Source organism: Marmota flaviventris, chromosome 4, assembly GCF_047511675.1.
Source record: "Marmota flaviventris isolate mMarFla1 chromosome 4, mMarFla1.hap1, whole genome shotgun sequence".
NCBI lineage: Eukaryota > Metazoa > Chordata > Mammalia > Rodentia > Sciuridae > Marmota > Marmota flaviventris.
In genome coordinates this window covers 122,070,496-122,095,411 of record NC_092501.1, presented here as the reverse complement: position 1 = coordinate 122,095,411, position 24,916 = coordinate 122,070,496, and the positions used below count along the sequence as shown (strand labels likewise).

The 24,916-nt window shown below is 33.8% G+C and overlaps 1 protein-coding gene across 1 annotated transcript in view; it reads left to right on the top strand.

The window, feature by feature from the left end:
* Positions 1-24,916, top strand: part of Vwa8 (von Willebrand factor A domain containing 8) — a 394,300-nt gene that overhangs the window by 263,685 nt on the left and 105,699 nt on the right. Inside the window, exons 30-37 of the mRNA XM_071611473.1 lie at positions 2,451-2,561; positions 3,442-3,506; positions 3,894-4,019; positions 5,111-5,220; positions 5,966-6,120; positions 10,102-10,297; positions 15,990-16,071; positions 20,164-20,368. Coding sequence (XP_071467574.1) covers positions 2,451-2,561; positions 3,442-3,506; positions 3,894-4,019; positions 5,111-5,220; positions 5,966-6,120; positions 10,102-10,297; positions 15,990-16,071; positions 20,164-20,368 — 1,050 coding nt within the window. The remainder of the gene's footprint in view (positions 1-2,450; positions 2,562-3,441; positions 3,507-3,893; positions 4,020-5,110; positions 5,221-5,965; positions 6,121-10,101; positions 10,298-15,989; positions 16,072-20,163; positions 20,369-24,916) is intronic.

Below are 24,916 nucleotides of genomic sequence, written 5' to 3'. Positions count from 1 at the left end.
GTTGCCAATTACTTATAAAACTAATTCTAAATACAGTCATAGATGGAAATATATACATTTTCTGTCACTTGGAAAGATACAGTTTTTCAGTTCATTTATACCAGGTTATGAATATATAAGTTTTAGACTCTAAAAAAGAATATAAATGGGAAACTTCACTAACTTATTTTTCTGCTTAAGCATATCTTTAGTCATCTGTTTATTTGTTGGTTTAATTGTTTTGAGGGGACAAAACATTAGGACATCTTTTAAAATTTAATGTTGGGGCTGGGGATGTGGCTCAAGCGGTAACGTACTCACCTGGCATGTGCGCGTCGCTGGGTTCGATCCTCAGCACCACATAAAAATAAAATAAAGACATTGTGTCCACCGAAAACTGAAAAATAAATATTAAAAAATTCTCTCTCTCTCTTTTTTTTAAAAAAAGTTAATATCTCTCAAATTGCTTATGTGCTAGGAATTTATGTAAATGTTATATATAGTTATCATCCAAGAAAGACTTCTTTACTAAAACATACTCAAAAAATAGTTGAACTAGAATGGAGACTTTATAATTTTTTTTACTTATTTGTATGTTTTCTTAAGAAAAATTCTAATTTATCACTACTGTTTTTAAAACTTTAGAATACCAACGAACAATACTTCTTGATTAGATGTTAATTTTTAAAATTATATTTCTAACATACTTTCTTAGTGGAGGCTTACATATTATATGGAATGATACATTTCAAGGGTGATGTTTGTGGGAAAATGAAAGTTTTATGAACATTCTCAGTAAAGTTTGTAATACAATCATGTTTCAATATATGGTCTGACATGAACTGTGTGGTACAAATGCTATTTAATTTTGAGCACTTCAGTAAAGTTAGTTTGTAAAATAAATATGAAACCACACTATAAGTTACTAGATTTGCAGCTGAATCATTAATATTTTTATATTTCTTTTTACTTCCCCAACTACATAACATAATAGAATGCAAGGATCATGATTAACTTATGGTTATGTTCTCCTTTGTGCTTTAAATTTAAGCTGCCCCATTAACATTATGGAATAATTGAGCAAATATTTCATATTTGATTGTTTTTCTATAGGTTCCTAAGTATATTTTAATTCTTTGGATGCTTTGTGACTCTATTTTCCCCAAATAAAGTTCTTAAGATGAAATATTATAAGGGTTAGGATAACTGGAGAAGCCCAAATTAAAACAAAACAAAACAAAAAAAAAAAACAAGAAAGGAGAATTGCATAATAATGAGGCCTGACAAACAACTTGCAGGTGTCTGTTTTGCAAACTTGTTAGTTTAATCTTAAAACATTTTAATGTTTCAACCAGGAAAGCCAACTTCTTTACATCTCTTTAAAATATCTAATCTTTTCTGACTTTCTCAATTTTATGTTTTTGTTTCTGTTCATGTATTATAATGCTTAAAGTTTCTTTCTTTTCTTGAAAAAGAATCCTATTTACTGAGAGATTATTACTTCACTGCATAGCTGTGATTAATAATGCTTCATTTGTATATAATTTTTCCCTTGTACAAGTTTTTTTATGGATTAGTATAAGAATTTATTTGCAATAAAAACCCAGATAGAAGTGTTAGATCATCATCAGCACATAAACTTAATTTTCCCAGGTGGTGTCAGCTGTTCTCCCAAATGGCTGTACATGCTTACTAATAGTACTAAAGGGTCACAAGTCCCTGTGTCACTGCCCACACTCAGCATTGTCCAGCTTTATAATGTTGTTTAGTCTTGTAGGTGTAAAGTGATAGCTCCTTTCTTAAAACTTGAATTTCTTTGATACCCTTTACAAAATTAAATGAGAAAATGTCTCCTTCATCCAAATCCATTTTCTCACCTTGCTAAAACCTCTTAGCACTACATTTTCTTCATAATACAGCACCAGTAATGAAAGTCCTTCAAGCTCAGTGAATTTCAAGATGACACTCATTACTAACTGGGCTCTTGGGGTCCTTTATATTTTTTTTGCTAACCCATCTTTATATCTAGTACCTATTTTCTAAGTTGAACTTTTGTTTCTGAAAAGGGTAAATGAGATTTAAGAATGCAGAGTGTAAAAGAGCTTTCAACAGGACATTTTCTAAGTGTAATTTTGATAAAAGTAAATGAACTTTTAAAAACTATCAATCCTCTTAATTTCCTTGTTATTATATAATAAAACATGGTTCAGCTGCCTTATACTTAAAAGGGAATGATTTTAAGATAAAATCTTTTAGGAGAAGGTTACACAATTAGACATATCCTGATAAAATCACTCAAAACTTTAAATTCTATAGTAAGGAAAATCACTGAATGTCTTCATGATATCTTATAATTATTTCAATATTTTTGTCTTCCTTTTGGGTTCCTCTTTATTTAACCTTTACTCTCTTTAACCTTTACTGCTCTTTAAAAATAATTTTGAACTTAATACTGTTTTCTTTATTTCCAGAGTAATGTCATCCTCTTATTAGATACCACTGGCCAGGTCCTTCGTCGTCTCATCCTTCCTTTAGAAGAGGTAGCATCTAAGAAATCTTCCTGGTGGAGCAAGGAGGAAAAAGTAAGGAATGTCAGATCTCTGTTGGGCAGATTGCCAACAATTTTCTGTAGCTTTCTCACCATGAAAATGCAAGCTTGCGCATTCCTTTTGGTGCTTAAAGAAAAAACAAACTATAATGCACAAGAGAGACCTCTTGTTACATCTGTGGATTTTAACATCTAATATATAGAGATATGATACAATATATAAAGATAAACCTATAAATAAATATCAGTAGCTTCTTTTGGTATACGTTATACTGAGTTGAAGATTGCCAGGACTAACTAAGAATAATAAAAGAACATTATGAACTGTTTGATTATGATATTAATAACAAATTCTTCATCATTTAACCTATTTTTCAGTTATGTAGTTCTTTTTTAGGTTTATATGATAAAACCATGAGTAGAATACCTAATTGTCTCACCAGATAAATAAATGTCTCAGTTTATTAACCAAATTGAATAAATGAACACTGAAGGCCAACCCAAGAGAATTGATTCTGATATAAAATAGGGTTTATCCAGTACTGTATAAGATAGCATACTTAGGTCTTAATAGACCATGAGAAAAAAGAGATTTTTAAAAAATGCTACTAAGTATTTCTGACGTGTTTATGTTATAATTTAAATTCCACAGTTAATCACCAAATAGCGTGTTTATTTCAAATAGTACTTGACCCTATTTTAAAAAAAAATATTCTATGGAGGTTTTAGTACATAGTCCACAATAAATTTTGAAGTATAGTTTAATCCATGTTATTGTAAAAGTCTTGAAGTGATTATATATCTTCTCCAAGAGTTATGTATTCTTTCTACACAATGAAGAAATTTATTTAAGGGGAAGCAGCTAAAGAAATGTGACTACATCTGAAACATTTAATATTTTGTTTTGTCTTTAGGAAAATTATAAAATGTGTAAAGAATTTTCACACAAAAACTGGCTAGTATTCTACAAAGAAAAAGGGTAAGCTCTTTATTGAATAAGACAAACTGGGTTACTTATTTTATTAATCCTGTTTCCTGTTTTAATTATACTTGTTTAGTACAAAACTAATATAATCAAATTATAAATGTTTTAGTGTGAAAGTAACTATGCCCACGTTGTAGAACACTGAGAAAGATAGAAAAAAAGAGCACTAAAAATTTCATAATGCAACACTACTAATATGGCAGCTGTCACTTTCCTTTATTTTTTCTCCTTCACATCCTGACAGTTTAGAATTTGTTTATGTGTTTTCTCAATTAACATTTTCTATGTTATTACTTAGTGCATAATATATCATGAAAGGATTATGCCACTCAACTTATCCTTATCATTCCTTTTAGACATGGTTTTCTTTGCCTTTTTTAGGAACAGATTGACTGTACTGGATGTTTTGGAAGGGCGAGCTCATACCATCTCACTTCCCATCAACCTCGAGAGAGTTTTCCTTGTAGCAGAGGACAAATGGCTTCTGGTGGAAAGTGAAACAAATCAGTGGGTGAATCTGTACTGCGTACCATCTTGTGCAATATGCCATAGCTTAACCTTATTTATCAATTATCCAAAACCCTTACTCCATCTTCCTTTTATCTCTTTTAACAACTTCTGTATTTGGCACCATCTCTATTGGTGAAAAGTTATAAGAAGAGAGAGGAGAAAATTAAAATAAATATCACTTCTCAGAGTATGACACTGAAATTAACAGCAAAAATAATAACTTTTACATATGATCCATATTGATTTGAAATTTTTTTTATTTGCACATTGAGAATTCACAGTGTTCTACCAAGCAGTAGGTATTTCAAAGTAGATTTTCAGTTTATTCTCCCTTCTAAGAGCCCTAGACTCTATCCTAGAGCTATTGCCTTTTTGTAACTTCACAGAATTCATACCTTAGAAGTTTCTTCTTTTCATCTTTTGTCCTCTTATTTGGTTATGGTTGTTTGTTTGTGTTGCCTTCCCCCATTGGGACTGTATATTTTTTGATCAAAGGCAGTGTATGGCACTTGGTTTATAAAGAATGCACAATAAATTTCAAGTCCCCTTCCCTTATGACTACATCCATTGGCTAAGTGAAGAGTTCTGTCCTTCTGATGACAAGCAAAAGTGGCTCACTACAAACAGTTTCTAGCTATTCATGCATCCACATTTTAGACAGCTTAAAAATAAATCCGTCAAGAAGATTATAATGGTGAGGACTTCTGACCCTTAGCTGGTCACAAAGTCAGAGTTCATGCTCTCACTTTCTGCCTGACCAGACAGACATATTAAGAGAGGGCTCCAAGATTATAAGGGTGTGCCCTGTTAGCATTGCTTTGCTTTAATAGCCCTTTCTCTTATAGGAAGCCTTGAATGTTTGATTTGCCTTCATCACTTCATTGTCATTGGGTACTACCCTTTATAATGGTGTTAATAGTTTTGAGAATTTATTTTTTAAATTCATGATGAAATGTTGAAACAGTAAATTATACTCAACTATTTTTTAAAAGGCTTTTGGAGCAAACAACTAATTTTTCTTGGTTTGCCCTAATGATTTCTCAAAAAAGAAGCTTTACACTTAAGTTGAATGTCTTGTTTGTTTACAGAAAATATCTTTTAACTAAACCTGCACACATTGAATCTGAGAACAGTGGGGTTTGCCAGTTGTATATGTTGAAAGAGGAGCTGCCTAGCACAGGGTTTGGAATTACACAAGGTAAATACTATGTTGTCTGTGTTTATGGCTGTGTGGGTGCATGCTTATTCACAAATTATTCTCTAGATTCATTGAAGAACAATAAAATCAAGATTATGTGATATTTACACCAAAAGAAAGAAAAAGTAATTACTACCCTGGAAAAAGGAATAATCTGCCTTCAAAGTATTATAAGGAAGCCCACTCTTTTAAGTCTTGTCCTTGAAAATTTTAAACTGTCAAATAAGAATTTTCACTTACATTTAGGTTCCAAGTCTAATTTAGGATAACATCTTTTCTGTTTTCCACAGGCCATCAGAATTTCTACTTAATTCATCACAGTGTATGGCAGTGTATGGCACTTGGTTTATAAAGAATGCACAGTAAATTTCAAGTCCCCTTCCCTTATGACTACATCCATTGGCCAAGTTTGGGGAAGTGAACAGTACTTATGAAAAAAATCTAAAACTTTACTATTGCCAATACTGGGTTGGGTCAGTTTTGCATCTTTTCTGTGGGGAGCTATTAATGATGATATTTATTACTAATAAAATTCTGAATTCCATAAATACTTGAAATCACTTTGGAAAGAAGCTTTGATTATAAAAACAATTTTCTCAGCCAAAGCTCATGAATGCAATTTAGAATGTTTTCTATTTTTTACTGTGTTTTTCTGTTTGAGTTGTTGAGAATAAATCTTGCAAAAATTTAATTCCTAGAGCATTTTAGGGGTAAATAGTGCCTAATGTGTGTCTGACATTTTCAGAAATGGAGGTCAGCATACCTCATAAAATTTCAAGTGATCAACTATCATCTGAAAATCTGAGTTCAGCTGTAGGACAAAAGATCGCCTCTCCCAACCGAATTTTCTCAGATGAGAACAATTATGCTGCCATAGTGGTTGGCTTCCCAGATCTCATGGTGAGCACCAATGTTTTACATTATTGTGTAATTATTTCTCCACATTTGATGTAAAATCTGTAAGCCTATTTAAGAGACAGTTAAAATGTAATAGCTGGTAAACATTTTAAATCAAGTTTGCATTTGAAATCAGTAAAAAATATGTTTTACTGTATACCAATCAAATTGTAATGCAATGATCTAGTTTAGTAAGAAACAAGTATCTTCATATGTAGGAGTTCATATGACACATTTAACATTTAACCTATTGAAGATGATTTTTTTAATCATGTCATCTTAATGTGTGTTCATGGACTCTGCCAGGAGGAACAATTTGAGACTAATAAAGTATGCCTTCTAGAATTTTTTCAGGTTAAATTTGGGTATCATTACTATAGATTAAATTTTTTTAACTCATGTTTACTTCTCATTGAGTTTTATTCTGATTTATCGTATCTCTGCAGAAGCCTGCTAATAATGTAATGGGTAATGGTCTTAATTTATTTTTCTCCTAGATGCGACTTTATGCTGTTATCTATCTTTATTGCTAAAAGAAAGGCTATTTGTAACTGAGTTCAGGTGAAACTGGGCACCATCTTCCCCTAGTGGAAATGTGGGGAAATGAAATATAAAGGTTATTTTAGTACAAGTTTCTGTATACTAACCTTAGATGTAACTCCATGGTTTTGAGTAAACATTTAATTTTAATAATTTCCTTTGTAGCTTTTAGATCAGACAATATAATCTTTTAAAGATGAAAGTATTAGCTGTACTTAGTAATACACCAATCTCACATGCCTCTAAATTTTAATGTGATTAATAAATTGTGAGTACTTGAGGATATAAGACATTTGAAATACAAAACCCAATGGATAATACGTGGCTTAGGACTTGCCGTATGCCTTCCTAATTATCAAGTAAAAAGCATTTGCTATTATGTTATCTAACTCAAAATGAAATATATTGTTGAAAAACAGTGCCTACACCAGCCTGATCAAATAAAAGAGGTGTATTTAATATGCTATGAGTAGAAAAAAAATACTTGAATTTTTTGTGAAGGTGGAACTATTTAAAACAAATTGATCTTATCACTGTTTTTTGATTAATGAAATTAGTATAGAAATATAATATCACCATAAAAGGTTAGAAAATAAAAACTGAGTAAAATAAACTATTAACCCTATAGAAGTCTTTTACCCTGTAAGAGTAACCTTGTTAAAATAAAAGCTATATCCTTGATATTTAGTATGAAACACACCACCAGTGAATAATTTGTTAATGAAAAAGTTAACTAGGCAGCCTTTCAGACTTTTATGGTAACAGTCATATTTTCCTTGGGCCCATCTGTAGTAGTAAGGCACTGTATGGTTCTAAGCCTTTTCATATATAATAGTTAACTTTTTTTTTTTTTTAGTACTAGAGATTGAACTTGGGGGCACTTTACCACTGAGCTATACCCCTAGTACTTTTTATATTTTATTTTGAGACAGGGTCTCACTAGCTGCCCAGGCTGGCCCCAAACTTATTGCAATCCTCTGCCTCAGCCTCCTTAGTAGCTGGGATTACAGCATACACCATGAGGCATGGCATAATAGTTTTTTTTAAAAAAAATAACAATTCTACAGTTTTGTGGATACCGAAACAGAAACAGAGAGGTTCTATTCCCCCAGGTCACAAGGCTTACAACTAAGAGCTCTAAGATTTGATCTCAAGTATGACTAAACCCTTAACTCATACCCTTTCTTTTAAAACTTTTTTTTTTGGGGGGGGGGTGGGTAACTAGGGATTTAACCCAGAGGCCTTTACCACTGAGCTACAGCTCTAGTCCTTTTTATTTTTTATTTTGAGACAGAGTCTCATTTGCTAAGGACCTAAGTTTCTGAGGCTGATCCTCCTGTCTCAGCCTCCTGAGTCGTTGGGATTATAGGTATGCATCACTACATACAGCTAACCCATATACTTTCTTTTATACCATACTGCCTTTCTGCTTTTATGTGAATTTCTTTAGATTCTTCATAAAACTATCAACAAAGGAGTGTGACACCCCTTACTATTTCTTAATAAAACTATCAGAGGCAACAGATTATTACAAATTTATATAATTCTCTTAACCTAATCCCAAATAGTTATATAAACCTATAGCAAATATCATCTTCAATAGTGTTAAGATAATTAAGATCTTTAACACTGTTAAGATAATAAAAAGATAATCTACAGGCTAGGAAACTACATTTCTAACAAAGGACTTATACCTAGGATCTATAAGATTCTTAAAGCTCAAAAGTGAGAAAAAAACCCAATTTTTAAGATGGGCAAACAGTGAACTAAAAATAAAATATAGAAAGTGCTAGGGGTGTATCTCATTGGTAAAGAGCCCCCAAATTCAATTCCTAGTACCTTGTTAAATTAAGGTCAGAGCCTAAGTGGGGTAAGAAGGGCATTCATGGCAGGGAAGGGGTAACTACTGGTGATGGGCATCAAATCTGAGCTTATAAAGGGGCAGCTTGGTATGAAAAATTGGATCCCAAGTAAGATGAGGAAAGTGCCCATGCATGAGTCTAGCCCAGTGTGGGCTTTGGGGATGAAGCAAAGAGAGCAGGGCTCTGTCCATAGGGTAAGGTTAGTGGTAGAGATGGGTCACTTATAATGGACTTGAAGAAGAAAATAAATATATTAAGGATGTTATAATAAAGATAATGAACTATGTTAAGGATAATTAAAATATATTAAGGATAATAAAAGTTGGTTTCTCACTTTTGGAGAAGGCAATCGTGAAAGGAAGAAATCTAGAATGAACCCTGTAGCTATTGGATTGTAATTGGATATATTTGTATGAACTCAATTTTCAATGTATTTAGGTAGATATAGAAAAATATTAAAGATAAGTGTGGGGGGAAAGTGGACAAAAGATTTGAACAACATTTAGTTACAGAGTATATAGAGATGGCAAATAAGTCCAAGAAAAGATCTTCAACATCGTTAGTTATTAGTGAAATGCAAATTGAAACCCTGGTAAGATACTATTAGAATGGCTAAAATAAAAAATACTGACAAGAATACAGAGTAAATACAGTCCATATATTTTTATGAATATGGAAGAACAAACAATAACAAAGACATCACTGAAGAAAAATGTGAAGAAAAAGCAACCAAAGTTACTTTACCTACTAAATTTCAAGCCTGCATATAAATTTGTAGGAACTAAGACCATGTCTTCTTGGCCCAGAGGTAGAAAAATATGCAGTAGAATAGAATGCAGCCTCCAGAAACAGAGGCATGCATACATTGAACTCTGTTTTATGAAAACATTTGTAGATCATTGGGCAAAAGTTAGTGGTATTGGGGCAAATATCTATCCAGATAAGAATAGACAGACATGTGTCCCTGCCTCACAACATGCACAAAAATTAATTCCTTATGGGTTAAAGACTTAATTCAAAAGACAACACCTTAACCTTTTAAGAGAAAATATAGGAAAATACAGTTTATTATCATTTGGAATGATAAATATACATGGTAAAATTTTAAAATAAACCAAAGGAAAAAAATAATAAGAAATTCCAGGAGAATTAAATATAGGTGTACCAGAGACGTGTGATTGGGTAGGGATACTCCAAGGGTTTAAAAATACCAGTTATGTTCTTTTCTTACCTTTATACTAGATACATAGTTTTATATCATATTATGTTTGAGCTAACTATACTGCCATATTCCCTCTTTTTAGTTGTAATTTATTTCAAAATAAAAATTTAATATATATTTCATACTTGTCTGGATATTATGATTTTTGGTAAAGCAGCCCTCTCCTATACCAAATTCAAAAAGATAATTTGATTTTCTTATTCCTGTTAGACAGGTTCACCACTGGTGTATACTTAAAGGAATATATTGTAAAAGTTATGGTGAATGTGTTATATGATACTTTAATTTTTTTTCTTCCTTTCCCTTCCTCCTTCCCTCCCTTCCTTCTTTCTTTCCTTCTTTTCTTCCTTCCTTTTTCAGTCACCCAGTGAAGTTTATTCTTGGAAGAGGCCATCATCTTTGCATAAACCCAGTGTCACTGATACAGCATTTTATGGAGGAAAGAAGAAGAAGGGGGCTCCAAGACAGAGAAATTGTGTGACTCTTTTAGATACTAATCTGGTAGTCAGGATTTTGCCCCCAGGAGAAGTCCCTCTAAAAGATATCTACCCAAAAGGTAAGAAGTTATCACTATCTGATTTGGTAGGGGATATTTAGTTTATGATTATTATTTCATATTTTTATAAGTAGCTAAAAAGAGGTATGTGGGTTTTGTGTGTGTGTGTGTGTGTGTGTGTGTGTTTGTTTGTTTGTTTTTGTTTGTAGGTGGGGCTGGGAGGAAGGTGCTGGTTGTGATTTTTGGTACTGAGAATTGAGCCCTGTAGTGCTCTATCATTGAGCTATATCCCCTTTTTATTTTTTATTATGAGACAATGTGTCATCAAGTTTCTAAGGCTGACCTGAAACTTACACTCCTTCTGCCTCAACCTTTTCAGTAGCTGGTGTAAAATTACAGGTGTGTACACCATGCCCAGTGGGCTTTGTGTATTTTGAAACCGTTCACTAATCTTTACACAGTGTATGGTTGTATGCACTGCTGTCAGAGCTCATCAACATTCACATTACAATCTGTAAAGTGACTTTACCTAGAACATGTTTTTCAAGAGCCTTTTAAAATGATTAGGATTTAGGCATAGAGAGTCCTGAGACCAAAGGCCCATAGCTTAGCATGAGACCAGTTCACTCATCAGTGCTCTCCATGTCAACTTGTGTTTTTTTACTACACAGTATATCCAAGTGCAGTGCTGATCACTTCTTCTATAAATTCACTTGATCTCTAGAACCCTATCCTGTTGTCATCTTGCTCTTTGATTTATGTGTGAGGAAATTCTGACACAGTGAAATAAAATTACTGACCCAGGATTACCCACCAGTAGCCAGCAGAACTCAGATTTATACCAAGCTCTTCCAATTCCAGATTTAGAGTTATTTGTATAGAACCACACTGGCATTCATCAGAATAGGTAATTATAAAAAAATTAAACATTAAATCATTGAGTATTATTATTTGCACTGTGGTAGTAGAAATGTGTTTATGCTGTGTTTATGTTCATTCTATTGGTGTGGACTTCACAAGTATAATGCTAAAATGTATGATAATAATAATCTATTACTGGATTTGAAAAGTGTTGGTTAAATGATAATATTTAGTTCCTTCCCATCTGAAATTCAAGGAAAATGAATCCCTAGTTCCCTAAACAGTCTTCCTGTGATAGAAGAGGCAGATTAATAAATTGACAATTACAGCACTATGTCATCAGTGCTATGATAAGAATATTCACAAGGCAATATACAAACACAAAAAAAGAAGCTTTTAGCTGAGACTGCTGATTAGGAGGTGATTCTTGAAGGATGAGGGGGAATTAATTGAATGGGAATTGTTCAACAAAAAGGGAGGCCTGCGTGAAAGGTACAGGATCTTGACAAAGCACTCCAGGAATGACACTATGATATATACCAGAACTTAGCACACCTTTATCTACCCAGAAACCTGGGGCTCCACTTGATGCCTTTTCTCCTTCATTCTCTACATCAAATCCATCATCAATCACAATGTCCTTTTGATATTTCCTTCCTGATATTATCAAGTTCTGTTACCAACATCCAATGCACCACCACTGGAGTAATGCCAGGGCCTCTTCTACTCTTTTCCTTTCCTACTTATTCTCTACATATCAGATGACTGACTTTCTAATGTATATGTTTGTTCTTAGTAAGGTCCAATTTATATATAGTCAAATTTTACCCTTTCTACTGTGTAGTTCTGTGAGTTTTGCAAACACAAATAGTTGTATAACTCATCATCCAACTGATAAAGAAGAGAAGTGTCCTCACCCCAAAAACCTTCCCATGTCACTTACAGCCAATTGGTCTACCTACCCCCAACCCATCACTGATCTGACTTCTGTCCTTATAGATTTTCTTTTACTAGAATATCATTAATGATATCATACAGTATATTGTCTTTTGAGTCTTGCTGCTTTCACTTAATAAAATGTATTTGAAAATCATTTTGTTTTGTGCATGCCAGTAGTTTGTTCCTTTTAATTGCCAAGTGGTAGTTTATTATATAGATATACCACAGTTTGCCTATCTGTTCACAAATTTGTATGTATGTGTGTGTATATAATTTTTTACAGTAATTAATAAGACAACTATGAACATTTGAGCCTAGATTTTTAAGTTTTTGCTTTACTTGTATAAGTACCTAGGAATGGCACTTCTACATTCTATGATAAAATTGCCGAAACTGTTTTCCCAAATGGAAGTTCATTCCTATCAGCAATGAATGAGAGTTATAGTTGCTTTGCATCTTCGCCAATACTTGGCATTGTCAGATTTTCACTGTTCTAATAGGTTATAGTAATTTAATTTGCATTTTCTATAGCACCTAATGATATTGAACATTTGTTCGCATGTATCTTCTTTAGTGAAATATCTCTTCGCTTCTTTTGCCCATTTCTAATTGGGGTATTCATTTTCTTATTAATGGCTTTTGAGTGCTCTTTATATATTCTAAATACAAATCCAGTGTCAGATGATTTGCATTTTTCATACATTTTTTCCTATTTGAATAAAAGGCAAATCTCCTATGTTTTCTTCTAGAAGCTTTATAGTTTTAGATTTATGATCCATTTTGAATTAATTTTTTATAAAACAGTGCAAGAGGCAAACATAGAAGCCCAAGAACTAGGGCCTAGTTGGAAAGAGGATTCTGAAGAGCCTGAGTAGAGCTTGATCAAGGAAAGAATCTTTGTCATTACCATACTGAGAGCTCTACCTTTATTTCCACTGCTTTACACACTACAGTTTATTCCTCTATTGTTTGTAAAATGCACATTTAGGTTTATTCCCCAAATTTTTGTCATTATAAATAGTAGTGCTGTGAATATTCTAGCAACTCTCTCCTTGTATGTATGTTGAGAGTCTGTAGTGGGTCTGTCTAGGAGTAGAATTACAAAATTGTTATTCTAGCAGCATAAAGAAAGTCACTGGAAAATATCATAGTGGGAAACTCTAAAAGCCTTTTTATTATGGCGCAGATCATTCTTTTAATCCATGAATAAATAGAAGAATATTAAACCTAGTGGTTAACAGATGTACATCAAATTACATTTCTAAAAGGAGTGAATTTTTAAGTATTATTTCACCTTCCCTTTGAAAATCTTCTTGGTTGTTTCACCTGACAGTTTTTATACCTCCTTCTAACTTTGGCACTGTGCATATATCCTGTTCTCACTGTTCATGGGAATTATGTGATAAACATTGCAGCAATGACTTCCCTTTAATGGTTAGTGGACTAATCCCTAAATACAGTTTATACCCATCTTTAAAATCCACCTGGATTATAAGTGTAATGGAAATATATTGAGCCTTCATCCTCTCTACAGTGTGGAAACATTTTAAATGGACAAGGACTTGGCTCAGTTTGGAGGGAAACCTGGCCCCAGTTTTCATTTCCTTAATTCAGTCTTATATTCTGTTCAAAGATAGCCATAAGACTATTTTTGTAAATATTCTTGTTGTCTGAGCTGATTTATTTTCAGATCAGTAAACATTAAAATTTTGATTATTTTACCACCACTGCCACCATGCTTAATATTTCCCTGAAGTGCTCTATAGCCACAAATTCCCTTTCTTATACCTGGAAGTATATTTTTAGTACTAGGAGTAAAATTTTTTGCTTTCTTCTTGAAACAGCAGATACAGCAATTATTGCATTTTCTCACCTTCTGTGTTGTGGAATTAATCTACCCAGGGAAAGTAAAGAAAGGTGTAGAAAAAATATTTTTAAATAAGTTGGCTTACGATGCTTTCACAAGCAACCTGAAAGTGCTGATGGCAGCAGCTCAACTTAATTCTACTTACTATATTTCAAAAAAAAAAAAAATGCCTTTTAAATGCTATACCCAAATGTTTAAGTTGGTTCGCTAAGCAGCTCTAGTCATCTCAACAGTTTCAATAACTGGTTATTTTTGGCAAAGAACCCTGGTCTATAAATAATTCAACCTACTTCAGCTAGGTTCTAGCAGCAGGAATTGTCAAAATCGACATATGGTGTAAAGCTTTATCCAAGATTGACCTTATATCCTAGGCAGTACAATACAGACGGTGCGTGACTTATGCTAAGCATGTTCATTTTATACAAATGGCTGTCTGGGTACAGCCACTGCAGCTGGGTGGTCAAATTGCATAGTAACACTCTTTGCTTAGCCTTCCTTCCCCTGTACATTTCCTTCTCTTCCTCCTGAACCTTTTGCCCTCTGGGCCCTCCCTTTGCCTACCTCTTCAGTTCATACCTGACCTCGGAGTTATAATTCCCACTCTGGAATCTTTTCGAAGTCCCCCAGGGCCCACCTCTTTATGCTGTGAGCTCTTTAAAGGTGGCATCTCCTTCTTCTCTATCTTCTCTATATCCTCAGATACAAAGTAAGCTCAAGCACATCTGTTGAATAAATAAGAGATATGTTGAGTTGTTCAGATAACCTGAGGAAAAAATCCTTCAACTGCAATCATGAAATAAAATGCCAGATTTATTTCTCTCTCTCTCTCTCTCTCTCTTTCTTTCCTGCATTCCATGAATTTAGTGTGGACATCTCATTGTTATGTGAAGTTGTAATAAAATATAGGTAGGTAGATAGAATGATAGATGATTGATAGGTAGACAGACAAAGATGGACAAAAATCTTAAAAGTTTTGCGGCAGGGTGAGTTTTATCTTGTTTTTAAGATATCTTAGTGTCCAAGGTTTTGTAAAAGGGGTTATTTTACAAATAGCCATTGTCCCAGAGCCAGCTCAGGTAGGAGTTGTGTACAGTGATTGGCAGAGCAAGATGGATTTCAAACCATCACTGTACAGCTAAATCACCTCAAGTCAGTCCTATAGTGACATTAGCTCTATAGTACTCAGCTTCTTCCTCACTCAAATAGGAATCATGCGTCTTGCCTATAAAGACAAAGTAGAATTAGTGACACACACTGATGACAGGTAGTGCTTTGAGGAAGGCAGAGGTATTTGGAGCTGTGGAATAGAAGTCAGAAAGCCATGGAATTTTCTGGGAGAGCAATCCCAAAATTTCAGTTACAGACCTGGCCGCCATATCTTTGTCTTTTCCTCCCCCCAACTTTGTATACTCTTCATGATCCTAAGTCCTTACTCCCCTGCCCCATCCTCATCTCACCTTCTGTTTTGCAGAACCCTAATAATGACAAATACTATATGCTGAGCTACTACTAATTAGATGCTTTGCATTTATTAATTTCATCTCATCCTCAAAATAATGCTTATGATGCTCAGATGCTATTATTATCTCTATTTTACAAATGAGAAAGCAGACCTCAGAGATGTAAATATTTTTACCAACAGCTAGGAAGTATCACAGCCAGAACTACTCACCAGATCAGTCTGATTGCAAAGCAGATACTAAATTCTACCACTTTATACTGTCTCCTGTTAGGCATTGTTGTGACTTCCTAAGAAGGGAAACAGAATTCAAATGATAAAATATTTTTTAAATAACTATGCTAAAAAATTGACCCATATTGGAATGCTATCAAAGATCATGAAGAAAAGGACAAGTTATTTTTCTGACAGTAAATCAAATATGCTTCTACTTTGTGTTTCTCCATAATTTTAAGTCTAGCTTTGAGAGCTGGACTTGTCCAGTACCTTTTCAAGTAGGTCCCACAGTTCTTTTGTAGGAGAGTGGTAACTTCATTCTGCTTTTAGCAGCAATCAAGCATTCTTGGGGTCATGCTTTGGTATCAAGCAGTCATTAATACTTGTTTCATGTCGTGACTTGTTTGCAGGTGTTACACCCCCACAGACAGCTGGTTATATAGAAGTCACTGATCTGCACTCAAAAAAACTCCGATATATCCCTATTCCCAGGTAACCCATTGCACCTTTTGCTTCCTTAAATGAAAGCTTTCCCTCCTGCCCCCACTTAACAGTTGGTTTGTATCTTACCTTTCTTCTGCATGTTTTACTGGTATGTTTATTTTTGTTTTGGAAAAATATTCAAATATTTAGAACATTTTACATAGGTATAAGTCTAACAAGCTTCTAGCCTTTGCTCTCTTTTGTTTGATCTGTTCTAATGCTCAGTTTTTTCTAAACCAGAAATAGCATTGTTAGTATTGCAAAAATGTTAATACTTATTAACTTTATGTATTAGTTTTCTGAAGAAAATGCATTCAAAATGTCAAAGGAATTTAAACAGCATTTATTTAATATTGTTTCTAAATATATTACTGTGTGCAGTTGTGAAGGCCACACAGTAGCCAAAGGATTCCCAGAGATTTAGAATGAAACTGATTACCATTCACTGCTTTTATTATTGACCAGTCATGGAAGTGAAGCCTTTAAACTAGCTGGGCTCAGGATACAGAAAGAGTAATTACTTGTCTCTGCCCTGAGGAACATTGGTATCCTCACCTGTAGCCTTTTCTGAGCATATCCATGCCTTGTCTCTCTCTTGAGCTAATAAGCTTGCAACTGTTTGTTCTACGTAGCCTAGGTTGCTCATTGTTTCCTTTCTTGACTTACCCCCATCTCTGCCACCAAAGCCTGATTCCTCTTATCTTTCTACTCTACTTTGATCTAAATAAGATTGACTCCCCTCTTGTGCTTTCCCATATGCAACTGAGCTCTAACAGTGGGTAAAACCTTGCCTGAAATCTCAGAGGACCCTGGAGACCCACTAATATCAGAGGAAGGACAGGAACAGTGGAATCTCTCAATCACCCAAAACATCACCAGGCGTCCTTTCTTTCTCCTCTTCAAACCCACAGAAGAAAATAGCTCAGTATGACAATACAAAATAACTCAGCAATAACAATTGCATTTCTTAGGACCCTTTAATCAGATTCAAAACATATACAACATAAAATCACTATTCAAAGAAATAGATCTACTTGTTTCAACGTATGTGATTTCTTGCAACATGTTAATGTGTTGGTTTAATGGAAAATGACTTTTAGACATTTGAAGAAATTCCTTATTCCACCTTAGTTGTATGCTTGTCTAGTCCATTTAACAAAAACAAATAATATACTTTTAAAAATCATTTAAAAGCACTGATTATTTTTTCCAATACTTCTCTTACTTTCTCCCTCAAGAGCTTTTTATTTTGGTGTTTTTTAATTTTCTGTTTGAGCTACATGTTCTACCTACAATGAGAATAACTTCTGGAAGAGCAGTTGTGTGTACAGCCATGTAGTAGCTGAGCCCCTTAATTCATTCATTTAGAGTGTTGCTGTCCAGTGGAAATATAATGCAAATCATAAATGTAATTTTATATTTCTTATAGCCACAATAAAACATTAAAAAGAAACAGGTGAAATTAAATTTAATAATACCTTTATTTAAACCATATTATCATTTTGACATGTATTCAATATAAAAACTGTAATGAGATATTTTATATTTCATTTTTCTTCTAAGTCTGTGCAATCTAGCTATACTTACAGCATATCTCAATTTAGACTTGCCACATTTCATGTGCCATGTAATTTAGAGTATGTTTCATTGTCAGTATTATCCTGGCTTTCTGTTGAGATTAACTATTGCTATTTGTTTTTGTTTGCATGTATATAATACAAAGGAATGACCTATCTAGATTTCTGGGTTTTTGCTAGTTTCTTAAATTTAGCATCCTCCAGATATCAGGAATTCTCCATTTGATGGCTAATTTCAAATCATAAAGTACAATAAAAATATAATGTAACTACAAGTCCAAATGAATGTGCCACTTTTGCGCTCATGCATTAATTCTACAAATTTTTTGTATTATCTCTTTGCCTTTGTAAAATGATACTGCCCAACTCTCATATATGACTGTATATAAATCTAAGCTTCATTCCACTATAATTCTGTGTTTTCATTTAATTATGTAAAAGAAAACATGAATTTTTGTAAAAAAAGAATTGAAGAAGTTCTGGACCTGATGTGCAAAATGTAGTAAGTTTAGATTTCTTCAGTACTTCCTTTTTCTTATTATTAAAGAAATTGTTCCTCTAAATTTAAGGTTTTATGGTAGAGAGACAAGGAGGGACAACAAATAGATACAATGCTCAATAGTATCATATAACATCAGTGTTCTTGGCAGAATGTCAAACATCATAATTTCACATGAATAGATTTCATTATTCCTGAATAGCTCTTTATTTCATCGTCTGTAACTACTATTTTTTTCCTAACCAAATACCTTTGAGAGAGCACCGTGAAACAAATCCTACAGCATATCAGTGGTTACTTTATTTAAGTCCTCTAGAGGTCCTATAAAATAATTTTGAAATACCTGTTCCCATTCTGCTGTTCCCTTCATCATGTAAACATTCCCTGAAACATCTGCATTCCAAGAGTAGCTGCTCTTGGTCTCTGTGTGTTCAGTATCAACTAAGGCATACTGAAAAAACACCAAAATCGTCTTGATTTATTCTTTAGCATAGAATTTACTTCATGTATAATGGTTTTGTGGTTTCCCAAATCTACATTGTTAGTTTATTGTGTTTCTTATCGGAGCAAACCATCCCTTTAAGCTATTTTATTTCATACAGAAAATATCATTTGTGTTTAAAAAGTAAACACTAGTAGTTGGAATTTATAATCTGTGTAACTTGTATATGAAAACTATTCTTAAAGGAAGTATACAGTTGACTTATACAGATAAAAGTTGCATTCCAAAAAAATTATATATATTAGAAATATGTAATAAAGGAAATAAATATGAGATATAATACAAGAAGTATATAAATTCCTTGTTACAGATAAATTTCACTTTCTAAGTCAGGAAATACAAATGAAATTGAAATCCTTAAATAAAACATTGGTTTCAGCATTGAAATGAGACCTTTGAATAGTGAGGCCACCAATGCAGGTGTAGGAGGGATGAGTTGGTGTGGAGTTCCTTTCTTCCTGAGAGTGAGTTGCTAGTGTCATCTTGTATCCACGACTATTAGAAAATGTTAATAACCAATAAATGGCTGTATTTTTGTTCTTTACCAATGTATCTGTTATTGTTTTTTTGTTGTTGTTGTTGTTGTTTATTGTTTGTTACTGGGGATAGAACCCAGGGATGCTTAACCACTGAGCCACATCTCCAGCCCATTCTATTATTCTATTTTGAGATAGGGCCTTGTTAAGTTGCATAGGGCCTCACTAAGTTGAACTTGGAATCCTCCTGCCTTAGTCTCCCCAACTGGGATTACAGGCATGCACTACTGGCAGTATCTGATCTTTTAATGTACCTACAATTAGAGTTCTGGCTTAGTGCAGGATGCTATAACTATAATGGGTGGCTTAAGTGATAAACATTTATTTCTCACAGTCTGGAAGCTGGGAAAGTCCAAGACAAGGTGCCATCTAGTTTGGCTCCTGATAAGGGTGCTGTTACAAGTGACTGCCTTCTTAACTGTATCTCAGCATGATGCATGTGTGGGGCAGAGTTGTGGAGAGAAAGCACAAGCCCTCTGGTCTCTTCTTAAAGGGACAATCCTATCTTGGCCATTCTACCCTCATGATCTTCTCTAAATTTAATTACTACCCAAAGACCTCCTGATACCATCACATTGAGGGTTAGGTCTTCAACATATAGATTTGGAGGACACAATTAGTCCATAAAAAATCTTTATGACAAGTTTAGTGAACTGAAATCACTTTTAACTAGCTTCATTACTTAGACTGTCAATAAGCAATATATTATAATTAATTATTAACACTTTTCCTTCAAAATCCTTGTTAAATTAATTTTTGTTCTGCCTCAGGATTAAAAACTCAGTATGTTCAATGTCTCACTTTGGTCATAACACAGACCTTTGTAACCTTCTTATGCTGTGAAGTAGGGAAGAGTCAGGTATAAAATAATGAATAATGTGGTGAACATACTTTTTAAACAGGAAAGAACAATACACATATAAAGTATCACTCAACTCCTTTATTTTTAATGTTTCTCATCTTTGGTTTTTGTTTTTCCTTTTTCAGTTCAGAATCTCTCTCACCATATACTACATGGCTATCTACTATTTCGGACACAGATGCACTGCTGGCAGAGTGGGACAAAAGTGGCGTTGTTACTGTTGATATGGGAGGTCACATCAGGCTTTGGGAAACTGGACTTGAACATCTGCAGCGATCACTCATGGAATGGAGAAACATGATTGGGCAAGAAAGTGACAGACATATGCAGGTACTACTTAACTTACCTCCTTTTTTTTTGTTGTTTTTTCTTCATTGTAGAAGGACACAATACCTTTATTTTATTTATTTATTTGTATGCGGTACTGAGGATCGAACCCAGTGCCTCACACTTGCTAGGCAAACTCTCTACCACTGAGCCACAACCGTAGCCCCTAACTTACCTCTTAAAGGTGAGCATTCAGGTATAAATTTCATTCTAGATGCCACAATCAGGAAAATTTTTGGCTCAACAACTCAAATATACTTGCTAAAATAAATTTGAACTCATAACATTGAGGATCTGACAGCATATTCTTATAAGCCTAAATTTCTAGAAAGTTAGCAAAATATTCACCCAATAGTTTTTAACAACTTCCTTATTTCCAGATAATGCAAATTTAGCAGTGACCAGTAGAAATTACACTATGGAAAAGAAATATGGGAACAGGCCACCAGAGCAAAAGGAAACCCAGTGACTCTAGAAATGACTCAGTCAGCATCTGGTCTAGTTGTTGTCTGGAATGAATTATAACAATGAGGAAGGCAGTATACTCATACATACTAAAGCATATAATAAAATATTTTTTTAATTTATTTAATCTTCAGAACAAAACTTCTTTGTTTATATTTCATTCTTATCTAACAAAAAGGAAGGTAGGAAGGGGCACGTTGGTGAATAGCTATAATCCTAGCTAGTCAGAAAGCTGAGGTAGGAGAATTACAAGTTGGAGGCCACCCTCAGTGAGACCTGTCTAAAAATTAAAAATGAAAATTAAGAGGACGATGTTGCTCAATGGTAAAGAACTCCTGAATTCAATCCCCAGTACAAAAAAAAAAGGAAGCTAGGTTTCTACCTAACAAGATAAGACATTTCAACCAAGTATTCCATGAATAATTGGTTAGTAATTACTATTTTATGTGATTACTTTGTGATTTTTCCTTAAAAGAGAAATAAATATATTTGTAAATGAATAATACATATTTTTCTTAGATTCTTTTTTAAAAAATGTCCCTTTATTTTTAGTTGTAGTTGGATACAATACCTTTATTTCACTTATTTATTTTTATGTGGTGCTGAGGATCGAACCCAGGGTCTCGCATGTGCAAGGCGAGTGCTCTACCGCTGACCCACAACTTCAGCCCAAGATTCTTAAAAGTTTTATAGGAATATTTTGAAAATCTCAAACCAAACTTAGGCTAGCAACCTCAATCCTTTTGAAGGGACATAAATTTATTAATTTAATCAAGTTAAAACAAATGTATTACTTAAAATAAACATGTCATTAAAATGCAAAATTGGTCTATTACAGCAGCAGATGAATGTTGATTACTATCCATAATATTTAGAAAACTAATTACTTATGGTTCTGTTTTTTTTTTTTATTATTCCAAGCATTAGTTTCTTCTCTGTCATTGGCACCCAATAATAAATACTAGTGTTATAAAAATAATAAATACATAAATCAAAGGTGATATTTTTCCTGTAGTCAAATCTTTGTGACCTAAATTAATGATTTTATTTTTTCTCAAAAGAACTTTTTTAAAAAAGACTTCTACTCATGATTTTACAAAAATTTATCCATGTGTTTTAACCATGTAACTCTTCTCTTCCTGGGAACAAGTATGTTCACCACATTATTCATTATTTTAACCATGTAACTCTTCTCTTCCCTAAATCAAACATTACTTGGAAATATTATAACTTTATATCTCTAGCTCAAGATTCAAATATTACAGAAATAAGACAAATTTAGTAATAAAGTTATATAATTCAGAATGAAATGATAGTTTCACTTGGAAAACTAGAATAGATGTTTGCTAATATTCTCCTCCTACTTCTAAGATTGCTTAATCCATTTTGGCTGATATAAAAAATATATACACATATATAATACAGATATGTGTGTGTGTGTGCGCGTGTGTGTGTATACTCAAACTGAGAAACAAATTATGAGCATACATCTTTATTGTTTAAGTGAACAGGAAGAATTGTCTTGTCCAAATAATCTGCCATTGTATTAACTTTTTCTCAAATCTCTTGGTAATGAGGACAAAGGATACTTAATTGATCTTACTTAAGCCAGTTCATATTATAGATTATACAACATAAATAAAAATCAATCCAGATAATAATAATAATATTTGCCTTTTACAGTTCCCTTCCTGTTTGATATTTTAAGGAGCCTCATTTATGAATTCTTTATTCTATATAGGTATGCTCCTGATTTGGGAGCTTGAAAAATGCCTTTCATAGAAATAGTGAAAAAAGAGAATAGGTTCTTGGTATCTTACTTCCATTTGCTGGCTGCAAGCCACTTTAGTCACTGGCAGAGTAACCTGATCTCCATCTAGTGGCCAAATGGACTTACATCATCAGAAGGGAAAGACCTGCTTTGCATTCCAGCAGTCTGTGTCAGCACCAGGCCCCCTGCATGGGAGGTCTACTCACTTCTGTGTTGTATGATTCCTCTGGAGTGGAGATGCTCCTTTGGATCAACAGGGAAGGCTGGACAAACAGCCTACTAAGCTATTTGTCAGAAATTAACCCTCAACTTTCCCTGATTGCTCTGTAGAGTAGCAAACAAACCGCCCATATTTAGACAAAGAGTACAGTTACATGCTTTACCTTTGCCCTTTCTGTCTTTGCTGTATTTCAGCCTTCCAGAGGTATTATCTTTGAACCCATTGTTGATTTGAATTTTTTTAATATTTATTTTTTAGTTGTAGTTGGACACAACTATTTAATTAATTTATTTATTCTTATGTGGTGCTGAGGATTGAACCCAGGGCCTTGCCCGTGCTAGGCGAGCACTCTACTGCTGAGCCACAACCCCAGCCCCTTGAATTTTTGTTTTTTAATGAATTCATTGTTATATTTTGAAAATGAGTACAGCTTGCAAGAGGATATTTATTGAGCTCTGCATATAAAATTTGTTCATTAATTTGATGTGCTTTGACAGGAACATGTGTTTTTCCAATAGTAAACAACTATAAAAATAAATCAAAGTATTACTACAACTGTAGTTCCTAGAACCCATTATTTAAAATCCATATTTATTAAAATGAGACTCTATATTTTCAGAAACATGGGTTAATTATAAACCAAAATTTTTCTTGCTATATTTCATGGGGTTCTCTATAAAGTATATTTTTAATTTGTTACATTTATGTTCCTCTCAAGAATGCTAATAAAGCTACATCACATTTTTCCTTAGAAATAAAATCATATTCTTTTTTTTTTTAATTTTTTATTGTTGGCTGTTCAAAACATTACATAGTTCTTGATATATCATATTTCACAATTTGATTCAAGTGGGTTATGAGCTCCCATTTTTACCCCATATACAGATTGCAGAATCACATCAGTTACACATCCATTGATTTACATATTGCCATACTAGTGTCTGTTGTATTCTGCTGTCTTTCCTATCCTCTACTATCCCCCCTCCCCTCCCCTCCCCTCCCCTCTTCTCTCTCTGCCCCCTCTACTGACATTCGTTTGTCCCCCTTGTATTATTTTTCCCCTTCCCCTCACTTCCTCTTGTATGTACTTTTGTATAACTCTGAGGGTCTCCTTCCATTTCCATGCATTTTCCCTTCTCTCTCCCTTTCCCTCCCACCTCTCATCCCTGTTTAATGTTAATCTTCTTCTCATGCTCTTCTACCCTACTCTGTTCTTAGTTACTCTCCTTATATCAAAGAAGACATTTGGCATTTGTTTTTTAGGGATTGGCTAGCTTCACTTAGCATAATCTGCTCTAATGCCATCCATTTCCCTGTAAATTCTATGATTTTGTCATTTTTTAATGCAGAGTAATACTCCATTGTGTATAAATGCCACATTTTTTTTATCCATTCATCCATTGAAGGGCATCTAGGTTGGTTCCACAGTCTAGCTATTGTGAATTGTGCTGCTATGAACATCGATGTAGCAGTGTCCCTGTAGCATGCTCTTTTTAGGTCTTTAGGGAATAGACCGAGAAGGGGAATAGCTGGGTCAAATGGTGGCTCCATTCCCAGCTTTCCAAGAAATCTCCATACTGCTTTCCAAATTGGCTGCACCAATTTGCAGTCCCACCAGCAATGTACAAGTGTACCCTTTTCCCCACATCCTCGCCAGCACTTGTTGTTGTTTGACTTCATAATGGCTGCCAATCTAACTGGAGTGAGATGGTATCTTAGGGTGGTTTTGATTTGCATTTCTCTGACTGCTAGAGATGGTGAGCATTTTTTCATGTACTTGTTGATTGATTGTATGTCCTCCTCTGAGAAGTGTCTGTTCAGGTCCTTGGCCCATTTGTTGATTGGGTTGTTTGTTCTCTTATTGTCTAATTTTTTGAGTTCTTTGTATACTCTGGATATTAGGGCTCTATCTGAAGTGTGAGGAGTAAAGATTTGTTCCCAGGATGTAGGCTCTCTATTTACCTCTCTTATTGTATCTTTTGCTGAGAAAAAACTTTTTAGTTTGAGTAAGTCCCATTTGTTGATTCTAGTTATTAACTTTTGTGCTATGGGTGTCCTATTGAGGAATTTGGAGCCCGACCCCACCGAATGTAGA